Here is a 12,541-nt window from a genome sequence, read left to right on the forward strand (position 1 = left end):
TCAATGGGTTAACCGTTGATAGCCAGTTAACTTGCTTTAGAGTAAGTGGCATTCCTGGTGGTAGGTGGGGGTGCTCACCATCCACTCACTCAAAGTAGTGCTGCTCTCAGGTGGGTGCCCTTTCCTCTCTTCCTTCCTTCTACTTGTCTGTATTTTCTTCATTCTTTCCAACTCTAACGTACCAACTCTAACGTACAGAAGTGAAGCTTGGACATTGTTGGAAGGACACAAGTAGAGAGTGAGAGCAGTGGAAATGAGTTATTTAAGAGGAGCCTGTGGAGTCACGTGGAGAGACAGGCTGACGAATGAGGATATAAAGGAGCGTTGTGGTGTTGATGTGGATGTGATAGGAAGCGTTATGAGGAACACACTGAGGTGGTTTGGCCATGTGGAGAGGATGGAGGGTGAAAGACTGACGAAGAGAGTGTATGTGAGTGAGGTGGAGGGGGGAAGAGGGAGGGGGAGGCCGAGGATGAGATGGAAGGATGGGGTGGAGAGGTATATGAGAGAGGGGGGTGTGAGTTGGGAGCAGGGCAGTGAAATGGCGGGGGACAGGGTGACTTGGAGGCGATTTGTTTGTGGCCACCCCAAACGGGATTGAGGCGTCTGGCACTAGATAGATAGACTTTCCATTTCCTTCAACCTATGGGTGCCTTTACACTACTGCTTCTGTCTTTCCTTAAATTTTTCCTCATCCTTCTGCCTATGGGTGACTCTACACTGAGTGACAAGACAAATGGTTTCCTGTACACCAGGAAATCATTTATTAAGCTGGGTGGTAACCATATAACCAAATTAAGGCAAATGATGGTTTAGTGGGTAATTAAAGCACTCAAACTGGAATGAGCCTGTGAAGGTTTATATCCAAAGGGTGGTTGGGGTTTACTGCTCATGTAATGCCAGTCAGGGATGAGTGAGGCTGGTCACTCTCATCTTAAATGTCAGGATCAATTTGCCTAGCCCCGGGCTCCTGTGCTCCTCATGGGGAGACGAAGGATTAGATGATGAATGAATGATGAATGATGACACTACTGTAGCCATGACACCATTTACCACACTGGGTGGTAACCATTTAACCAGGATTTTGGCCGGGTTAAGTGTTCCCCAGATTCCCTTATCTAAAATAACTTAATCATGGCAAACGTTTCGGAGACTCTCGAAGGACCCAATACCTGCCCAGGGCCCTAACCAAATGGGCAGATTCACATGGCCATGTGGAATGTGAGAGGTATGAATGAGAACAGCAAGAGGGTAGAAGTAGTGAATATGTTCTAGATGGCGAGATATGCCGTGATGGCATTGTGTGAAACAAAGATGAAAGGGTGTGAAGTGGAGGTGAGGGAAAGTGTGAAATGTTTATGATCAGGCATGAATGGGTGAAGAAGATGTAAGGAAGGAGTTGCTTTGCTGATGAATGAGGTGTGGCAGAGTGGAATGAGAGACTACAAATGTGTCAGCTCAAGATGGATGAATGTCAAGTTCAAGTTTGAGAAGATGAAAGTAGAAGTGATTGTAGCCTATGCACCAGGTGATGACAGGAGTGAGAGAGAGAGAAAGACAGGTTTTGGGATGAGCTGCATGAAGCAGTGGGAGAAATGCCCAGGAGCTACAAAGTGATCGTAATGGGCGATATGAATGGAAGAGTAGGCACTGTTCCTGAGAATGACATAATGGGGTGTAATGGAGTACCACGAGAAAATTATAATGGGAAGTGACTGAAGGATATGTGTCAGAAAAGGAGGTTGTGCACTTGTAATTCTTATTTCAAACACAAAGATGCACATAAATATACATGACAAAGAGGGAATGGAGATCGTGTTGAAAGGAGCCTGATTGATTACGTGCTCGTGGAGAAATTGATGCTGGGAAGTGTTCTTGATATGATGGCAGTGAGAGGACAATGTGGAGGTTTGTCACATCATATGACTGTGGTACGAGTATGCAAGATCAAGATGAGAGGAGTGAGCAGGACCAGGAAAGAGAGGAGCAGTCTGGGAGAAAGACTGAAAGTTAAGAAGCTGAGGATCAAAGAAATGGCAGTTGAATAAACGACCACAGGAGGGAAGGAGTTGGAATCAGTGAATGGGAATGAAATGGATCTGGACAGCCTGTGGAATGCATATGGGGATTGCTTAGTTAGGAATGCTAAAGCAGTGCGTGGTGTAGCAGGAGTAATAACAAAGAAGAAGAAAGGCACGACATGGTGGGATGAAGAGGTTGAGAGCAGTGGAAGAAAAGAGGAACAAGTGGCTAGAGTGGGTATAGGAGAGAGGTTCAGTTGAAATAAGAAATGAATGTACTGCGAGCAAGAAGCACATAAAGAGACTAGTGAACAGGAAAAAGGAGGTAAATGATGATCTATTAAGAAAAATAATGCAAATAACTCTGAAAATAGGAAGCTGTTCAGGAAGGACGTGCGGAAATGTAGAAGTGACACCAGAAAGAAATGTTAAAGCGTGAAGGATAAAGTGGTGGATTATTAACTCATGGGGATGAAGCAAGGACCAGATGGAAAGAATTTTTGAAAGTCTGAAGAATGGGAATAGAGACAGTACAGCCACTGTAAATATGATTGGTTTTGGGGATGTGCCGAGAGGGAATGCAGTGCCAGGAAACGTGACACTTGCAGGGGTGAAGAGAACGGTGAAGCGGCTGAAAAATGGGAAAGCAGCTGGGGTTGACGAGGTGTATGCAGAGATGATTAAGTGTAGTGGAAAAAGCAGAATGAAGTGCTCGCTGGTGACATGTGAGAAGGCATGAATAAGTAAAACTGTGCCAGCAGAATAGAAAAAGGCTGTGATTTTACCCCTGTACAAAAATAAAGGTGAGCAAAGTGAATGCAAGAACCATTATGGCATTATCATTGTGGAGAAGGTATATGGTAGAATTATTATAAAGTATGAGAGATATCAGAAGCCCTAGGGAGTGATGAACAGGGTGGCTTTGGGGGTGGCAGAGAATGTGATATTTGCAGTCAGACAGATAGTGGAGAAAGCCTGTGAGAAGGGCTATCAGGTGCTTATGGCATTTATGCATCTGGGAAAAGCATATGACAAAGTAGAAAGAGAATGACTGTGGAAGATTTTGAGCATGTGCAGTGTAGATGGTAAGCTGCTAGGAGCCGTCAAGAGTTTTTATGATGGTAGAGGGGTATGTGTAAGGGTAAGTGAGCATCTCAGCGATTGGTCCATGATCAATGTGGATGTGCAACAAGGTTGTGTGATGTGCCCATGGTTGCCCAACACATACTGTATATGGATGGGGAGATGAGAAAAATAAAAGCACAAGTAATGGAGAAAGAGATGGCGATGGTAATGAATGGTGATCGATGGAATATCTCAAATTAGTTGTATGCTGATGATGCAGGGCTACTTGCAAATACCAGACAAGAACTTGGTAGACTAGTGCAGAGTTTTGCTGATGTCTGTGAGCATTGTGCCTTGAAAGTAAATGTAGAAAAGAGTAAAGTGATAGTAATCAAGAGAGAAGGTGACTCCCAGTGTGATGTTACGGTGAATGGAGAGAGACTGGAACTGGTGAGCGAGTTCAAATACCTGGGTACTGTGAGAGGAAAGAGAGGAAAATGTGTAAAAGAAGTGGAAAATAGAGTGACACAAGAAAGGAAAGTAGCTGGTGCAATGAAGGCCTTGATAAGAAACAAAGGCTTGAGCACTGTAGCTGTACAAGGCTTACATGAAGGAGTGCTAGTGCCAACTGTAACTTTAACATATGGATGTGAGACTATGGTGTAGCATGAAAATGAAAAGTCAAGAGTGACAGCTGTGGTGATGGGACTGCTGAGGCATGTATGTGGAGTACAGAAAGTGGATAGGATATGAAATAATGTGATTCGTGAAACATGCAGAGTTAGGGAGTCTGTGGACACCAGAACTGATTAGAGTTTAGAGATGGTATGGTCATGTGGTGAGAATGGACAACAACAAAGCAAATTTGAAGGAGGGAGGATGCAAGGTAGGCCAAGGAGAAGGTGGAGGGATATGGTGGATGAGTGTGTGAGGAAGAGAGGTATGGATGTCGGTGACGCAAGGGAACAGACAAGAGATCAAGCTGGCTGGATGAATGTTGTGAGACGAAGTGTATGATCAGATATTTGGCACTCCTTTTCAGCGTGACAGCATTCGGATTGACTCTATCCGATATGTTTATGTGAAGCTACAGAATGTGGTGAAAGTTGTTGGTTTATCAGATAGAGCCAGGATTCTGGGGACTTGAATGACGAGTGAATGGAAGCGTGGCCCATTGGACTAGGCAACCTTGGGCTGTCTGGATGTTGCTACTCCTCACCCTGCTCTTGGGTGGGAAAGGAGGTCTGGATGATAATGGTGATTACATTACAACAGCTACTGCCAGTATACAGCATCCACCGAGAAGTATACAGTCGTATGGATAGGTGCTTTTAGTCCAGAACATTTGAGAGTTGATGACCATCTACATCCCTGGCAGCATTAAAAGACTGAAAAACTTCCAGCTTCTTAAAGTTTTACATACACACAAGGTAAGCTCCTCACTCTTACTGCAGTTTTTACCACTAGGCTACACTGAATCTCCACAGCTAGGGGTAAATGGTGATAAAAGGTGAGGCAAAATAACAATAAAAAGTTTAGCATTCACTCTCATCTCAATGTCAGGACAAACTTGCCTAGCCCCAGGCTCCTACGCTCCTCATGGGGCAACATAGGACTGGATGATGGATGGATGGATGGGGTAAAAACCATCTACAATTATAATTTTGATCAGTTTGTGAAAGCCTTAAACATGTTTGCATGTGTCAGCCTTGGTCACTTAATGGCAGCTCTCCATGCTGCACGATCTCTGGCAGCTTCGCTTTCTAGTCCCTTATCCCCGAGGTCACGCTCAATGACCTCATCCCCAATCTTTTTCGGTCTACTTCTCGCTACCCTACCCCGAACAATAACACTTCTCACTTTCTCCACTCAGTTATCATCCCCTATCCTCCCCACATGCCCAAACCATCTACATCTACCACTCCTCATCATAACACCAATACACTCCAGTCCCATCCTAACTCTCAACTCTTCCATTGTAAACCTAATCCCCCCAGGCCTCGCACTCAGGAATGACCTGCATATCCACCAAATGATTGCCATTTCTGTACGTTTGAGCCTGAGAATATCCTCTTCCTTTACCACCCAGGTCTCAATACCATACAGTATTACATTCCTAACACATGCTGCATACAAAGATCTCTCAGAAAGGAGGCAGAGCCCTCTCAATGTCAAATGAGGCAACAGCTCCCTGAACTTCTTCCATCCACTCCTCACTCTAGCCACAGTGCAGGCTCCAGCCCCACCTCCAGCACACAGCAAGTCTCCCAAATAACAAAACTCTTCCACACACTCAAGAGGCTCAACATCAAGCTCAATCCTTTCACGCCTGGGCATCTCCACATGCTCTCCCTGACTCACCGCACACATGAAATCAGCATCATCTCGCAGTCTTCCTCTAATACCACTACATCTCTTATGCACCTGCTTGTCAAAACGCTGCACAAGATGGAATTACTTCCCACGCCCTTGTGGCAAATCGCACAGACCCACTCCCTCTCTTCTTTGACAGTACTACCACCAGCCCTGGATACCTTCACTTTTGTTTTATCTGCATTTACTCTTAAGCCCTTGTGCCCTATACCATCTCTCCACTTCCTAAATCTTTCCTCCGCCTCCCTTTCATTCTCTGCAATCAACACCAAATAATCAGCTTACAACCTCTTCCACAGGAGTCCATTTCTGAAGTCAAGTGAGAGGGCTTCAAGTACCATAATAAACAAAAAGGAGCTCAAAATTGACACCTGATGCACAAGCCAACATTCATGAAAAACTCATTATCCAAATCTCCATTCACCCATACCTGGGTGCGAACTCCTACATACATGGCCGTAACCACCATAACCAGCCACTCCTCAATCCCATGCTTTCTTATTGCCCAATTCACCATCTCTCTAGGGACTGTCAAAGGCCTTCTCCAAATCAACAAAAGCAAGGTACAGTTCCCTTTTCTTTCCTATATATTTTTCCTGAAGCTGTCGAACAATGAACATGACATCAGTGGTTCCTTTACCTGGAACAAACTCAAACTGCATCTCATCAATATTCACTCTTTCTCTAATCATACCATCTAGAACTCTCTCCATTACCTTCATTCTCAGGTCTAAAAGCTTTATACCTCTACTGTATAATTTCCTCTTGCCAGGGCATCACCCTTCCCACTTAACACATTTACAATTATACTCTTCAGCTGATCATCTGGGACAACACACTCATACTGTATATAATCATATTTACCAAATCAGTGCTGTATCTACTGAGGCTTTCAACATTTCAGCAGTTAACCCAGACACACCTGCTGCCTTCCCTAACTGCATCCTGCTTATTGCCGTCTTCACCAATCAACAGCCAAGGGCCAGACATTGGATCTGCTGGCTCCAAACCTTCCCTGTCCCAGTCAAACTCCTCATTCAACAACCTGTTGTAGTGCTCTGTCCAGGCATCTTTAATATCCCTACTGTTCACCACAACTTTTCCTAATATTCTTTACACACTGCTCACCTATGATATCCCTGTTCTCTCTTTTCATCTGATTTGCCACCTTAAATATCATATTCTTTCTTTCCACACTATTTAGGTTATAAAGTACCGGTAAAAGTCTCTGAGACTCAGACTTTGCCCTGTCAACCTCTCTTCCCGCCATAAGCTTGGGAGCCAAGCATTCTTCTTTGTTACAACCCTTATTCCACTCCCAGAAAAGCCTTCTTTTCTCCTTCACTGCAGCTTCTACACTCTCATCCCACCACCAAGTTACTTTGTCTTGGGGGACCCCTTGTCCATCCACACACTGAATCAGTAACTCTGAAGAGGGTGTTCTTGAGGGCTCTGTATTGTTCATTAACACTTCCATCAATGTCTTCCTGTTCAGCCGCCACTCTTCTCGCTCGCTATAGAAGGCATGCCTTACTGCTCGGTTTTTCAATTTCCATATTTTCCACCTAGGTGTATAGGTCCTCTTTTTCATCAAATGTTCCTTAAGCACCATGTTACATATCAATAACTTGTGTTGCTGCACACACTCCTTGCTCCCTATAACTTTAACATTCATCATTAACCTCCTCTCAGCCCTCTTGACCAGGGAAGTCTACTTGGCTGCTATTTTCCCCAGACTCTTAAGTAATCAACCGACTCTCTTTTTTCCTAAAATGTGTGTTGCACACAATCATGTTCATTGCCTCCCCAGATTCAGATATCCTGTCCCCTTCCTCATTTCTCGTACCATATGCACATACCCCATGCACTCCTACATGTCCTTAAGCTGCTTCACCTACATGACCATTTAAGTCCCCTCCCGAAACTACCATCTCACCATCCTCCATACCACTTACTACACATATTAGGTCATCCCAGGATCTAGCTTTTTCTACCTCATCCAAACCTGCCTGTGGAGCACATGCCAATATAAATGCAAACATAATCCCAACAAACAAACCTTTCACTACTATTATCCTATCACTGACCCTCATTACATTCATGACATATTCCACCCATTTCTCCTTGACCAACACACCTACAGCACCATATCCATCTGCCCTACCTGCCAAATGAACTTATAATGTCCATCCCTGCCAGCAATCATTCTGGCTGAACCTCTCCTATATATGACTTCCTGCACACATCCCACATCCACCCACCTTCTAATAAATGTCTCAACTACTTTCCCCACTCAATCCCTTAAGCTTCCCACATTCCACGATGCCACTCTGATTCGCTTAGGTGATTTGGTTTCCTCAGGTTTGTTTAAGGTTTCTTTCCTTCTGGTCATAATTTGGCAATAAATAATGGTGAGAGACATACCACAGGCCCCACCCACCTGCACAGTCCCAGGCCTAGGCATGGGATCTGGGACCCGTAGCCCACCAGCCGTGACCAGTGGCTGTGGCAGTGGCCTCAGGACAACCTGCCAGGACAGCTAAAGGGACACCTTCCAAGCACACCTTGGCACTGTAACTGCCCTGCCATTATACAACCATTGATAGGGCAGCTTCCTAGGGCGCTACTCCCAAGTTTGGGCCCCTCTCTATTGGGAGGAGGCGACAGCCTGGGAACTGCAATGCCCTGTACCCTCTAGCACAGGTTTTGATCCCGATCCCGGCACCAAAATCTATGCTGGTGGAGCCCTCATCACGTCTCTCCACAATAGGTCTGCCATTAGATAGCGGGGGCAAAGTTTTCTGGCCGCTTGTCCTTGCTGGCATTAACCCCTGTCACATAGTGGGATACGTTGTGTAGTATGTAAAGCGCAAGTGGAGTAGTGCATGAGATAGTTAAAGTGTATGTGAGAGTATGCTGGGCTACTCTCCATGATAGTGTCACACTAAAAAGGTTAGCAAAGGGGAATGGTTTAGTTGCTAGTGAAATGGGAGCACCAGCTCTCCATATCACCAACATTCCCATTCCCCTTGGGAGTACCACCCTGATCAGCTGGTAGTATAGGCTACTCCATATTATTATATATATACTGGTATATATATATATATATATATATATATATATATATATATATATAAAATCTTCTGTCTTTCTTTCCTTCATTCTTTAATAGATAGATAATATATATATATATATATATATATAAATATATAAAATCTTCTGTCTTTTTTTCCTTCATTCTTTCCTCGTTCTGCCTGCGGGTGACTTTACACTCCCTCTTCTGTCTTTCTTTCCTTCGTTCTTTCCTCTTCTTTCTGCCTGTGGGTGACTCTACACTGAGTGACAAGCCAAATGGTTTCCTGTACACCAGGAAACCATTTACTACACTAGGTGGTAACCATATAACCAAATTTTGGCGCCTGGTTGTTTAGTGGGTAATTACAGCGCTCCAATCGGATTGAGCCAGTGAAGGTTTATATCCAAGGCGTGGTTAGGGTTTATCGCTCACGTAATGCCACTCAGGGATGAGTGCGGCTGGTCACTCTCATCTTAAATGTCAGGACCAATTTGCCTGGCCCCGGGCTCCTATGCTCCTCATGGGGCAACATAGGATTGGATGATGCATGGATGGGGGGGGGGGGAAAAGGTAAACATGAAAACAGAAGTAATACCTTGCTGGAATGCCTTCATGCAGTCATCCAGGTTGAATGTAGAATGCTTACGTGACCACTTTCCTCTCTTTGTTCGTGGGGTCAGTGTACCAGTCCCATCTCCTGCAAAACACATAATTTCATTAGTTTCATCATGCTTTTACAATTTCACAGTTTATTTACCTACCAAAAAAAATTTATTCTCAATCAGCCACTGTACATTACCATACACACCTATTTAACGAAAAATTTATAGTTTACGCTGGGTGATAACCATAAAATCGGGGTTTCTGGCCCCGTTAACTGTCCCCCAGATTCCCCTATCTAAAATCACTAGATCATGGCAGACATTTCGGAGAGTCTCGGAGGGCCCAATACCTGCCCAGGGCCCTAACCAACTGGGCAGGTTCGCATGGCCATGTGGAAAGTGAGAGGCCTATATGAGGAGAGAAAGAGCGTGGAAGTAGTGAATGTGTTCAAGAGTGCAAGACACGTCATGATGGCATTATGTGAAACAAAGATGAAAGGGTGTGAAGTGGACATGTTGGAGGGAGTAAAATGTGTAAGGTTAGGCATGAATGAGTGAGGAAGATGCAAGAAGGAGTTGTTTCGTTGATGAATGAAGTGTGGCAAAGTGGAATGACAAATGACAGACTACAAATGTGTCAGCTCGAGATGGAAATATGTCAAGTTCACGTTTGAGAAGGTGAAAGCAGAAGTGATTATTGCATAGGCACCGTGTGATGACAGGAGTGAGACAGAAACAGGTTGTGGGCCGAGCTGGATGAAGTAGTGGGAGAAATGCCCCAGGAGTTATAAAATGTTCGTAATGGAGGACAAGAATGGGAGAGTAGGCACTAGTTGTGTGAATAATATAATGGGCTGTTATGGAGTACCAGGAGAGAATGATAATGGGATGCGACTGAAAGATATGTGTCAGGAAAGGAGGCTGTGCACTTGTAACTCTTATTTCAAACACCAAAGATGTACATAAATATACATGACAAAGAGGGAATGGAGATCGTGTTGAAAGGGTCCTGATTGATTACGTTTTTGTAGAGAAATCGATGCTGGAAAATGTTGCTGATATGAGGGCAGTGGGAGGACAATGTGGAGGTTTGCTGGATCATATGACAGGTATGCAAGATCAAGCTGAGAGGAGTGAGGTGGAACAAGAGAGAGAGGAGTGGTCAGGGAGAAAGACTGAAAGTCGAGAAGCTGACGATCAAAGAAATGGCAGAAAAATACAGGGCCAAAGTACGGGAGGAGTTAGAAGCAGTGAAATGGAATGAAATGGATCTGGACAGCTTGCAGATGCATATAAGGAGTGCTTAGTTAGGAATGCTAAAGCAGTGTGTGGTGTGGCAGGAGTAATAACATAGAAGAAAGGTATGGCATGATGGGATGAAGAGGTTGAAAGCAGTGAAAGGAACAGAGGAAGAAGTGGCTAGAGTTGGTACAGGACAGGGGTTCAGTTGAAATAAGAACTGAATATGCTGAGAGAAAGAAGCGCATAGAGAGACTTGTGAAGAGGAAAACAAAGTAGGTAAATGATGATCTAAAAAGAAAAATGAATGCAAATTTCTCTGAAAACAGAAAGTTATTCTAGAAAGAGGTGTGGAAATGTGGAAGTAACAGTGGAAAGAAATGTGAAAGTGTGAAGGATGTAAGTGGTAGATTATTAACCCATGAAGATGAGGTAAGGACTAGATGGAAAGAATATTTTGAAAGTCTGATGAATGGAAATGGAAAGAGCAAAGCAACTGCTAACAAGACTGGTTTTGGGGGTGCAAAGAAAAGGAATACAGTGCCAGGAAACATGGCACTCGCAAAGGTGAAGAACGCGGTGAAGCGGCTGAAAAATGAGAAAGCAGTTGGGGTTGATGAGGCATATGCAGAGATGATTAGGTGTAGTGGAGAAAGTGGAATGAAGTGTATGTTGGAGATATTTAAGATGGCATAGATGAGTGAAACTGGGGCAGCAGAGTGGAAAAAGGCAATGATTGTGCCCCTATACAAAAATAAAGGTGAACAAGGTGAGTGCATGAATTAATGTGGCACAAGTCTACTGAGTGTTGTAAGGAAGGTATATGGAAGAATTATTATACAGAAAGTAAGAGATGAGAGAACTCCTACTGAGTGACAAACAGGGTGGCTTTAGGAGTGGCAGAGGATGTGACAAACAGGGTGGCTTTAGGACTGGCAGAGCATGTGTAGTGAGAAACATAGTGGGGAAGGCTTGTGAGATGGACTATAAGGTGTTTATGGCATTTATGGATCAGGGAAAAGCATATGGCAAAGTAGACAGAGAAGGATTGTGGAAGGTTTTGTGCATGTACAGTGTAGGTGGTAAGCTATTAAGTTCTGTCAAGAGTTTTTATGATAGTAGTGAGGCATGTCTAAGGGTAAATGAGCATCTAAGTGAATGGTTCACGATAAATGTCGGACCGTGACAAGGTTGCATGATGTCTCCATGGTTTTTCAGTATATATATGGATGGGATGATGAGAGAAGTAAAAACATGAGTAATGGAGAATGGCATGGCGTTGGTATTGAACGGAATATTTCAAATTTGTTGTATGCTGATGATGCAGTGCTACTTGCAAATACCAGACATGAACTTGGTAGACTAGTACAGAGATTTGTAGATGTCTGTAAGTGTCAGTCCTTAAGAGTAAATGTAGAAAATAGTAAAGCGATGATAGCTACTGAGAGAGAAGGTGACTCCCAGTATAATGTTACGGCGAATGGAAAGAGACTGGAATTGGTATGATAGTTCAAATCATCATCATCACTCTAACCTCCTTTCCCACCTTAGGGCAGGGTGAGGAGTAAAAACGTCCAGACAGCCGAAGTTTGCAAAATCCAATGGGCCACACTTCCATTCACTCATCATTCAAGGCCCCGGAAACCTGGCTCTATTTGATACGCCAAAAACATTCACCACATTCTGTAACTTCATATAAATGTATCCGATAGTTCAAAATACCTGAGTAAAGTGACAGAAAAGAGAGGAAAATGTGCAAAAGATGTGGAAAGTAGAGTGACACAAGGAAGGAAAGCTGCTGTGCTATGAATGACTTGCTAAGGAACAGAGGCTTGAGTGTTGAAGCTGCACAAGGTTTACATAAAGGAGTGTCAGTGCCAACTTTAACATATGGATGTGAGACTATGGTGTGGCATGAAAATGAAGTCAAGAGTAAGAGCAGTGGAGATGGGATTGCTGAGGAAAGTGTCTGGGGTACAATAAGCATATATGATATGGAATAATGTGATTCATGAAAGATGTGGAGAGAGGAAGTCAGTGAACATCAGAATCAAAGACAGTGTACTGTGATGGTATGGTCATGTGGAGAGAATAAATGAAATGGAGTAGCAGAAAAGGCATATCTCGAGCAAATCTGAAGGAGGCAGGAGGCAAGGTAGGCCAAG

The 12,541-nt window shown here is 43.9% G+C and overlaps 1 protein-coding gene across 1 annotated transcript in view; it reads right to left on the reverse strand.

Moving 5' to 3' along the window:
* LOC145390009 (uncharacterized) overlaps positions 1 to 12,541 on the reverse strand; it is a 297,119-nt gene that overhangs the window by 250,381 nt on the left and 34,197 nt on the right. Inside the window, exon 4 of the mRNA XM_080265104.1 lies at positions 9,131 to 9,232. Coding sequence (XP_080121230.1) covers positions 9,131 to 9,232 — 102 coding nt within the window. The remainder of the gene's footprint in view (positions 1 to 9,130; positions 9,233 to 12,541) is intronic.

Source organism: Coenobita brevimanus, chromosome 14 (genome assembly GCF_032717465.1).
Source record: "Coenobita brevimanus isolate Jiangsu-jjx chromosome 14, ASM3271746v2, whole genome shotgun sequence".
Lineage (NCBI taxonomy): Eukaryota > Metazoa > Arthropoda > Malacostraca > Decapoda > Coenobitidae > Coenobita > Coenobita brevimanus.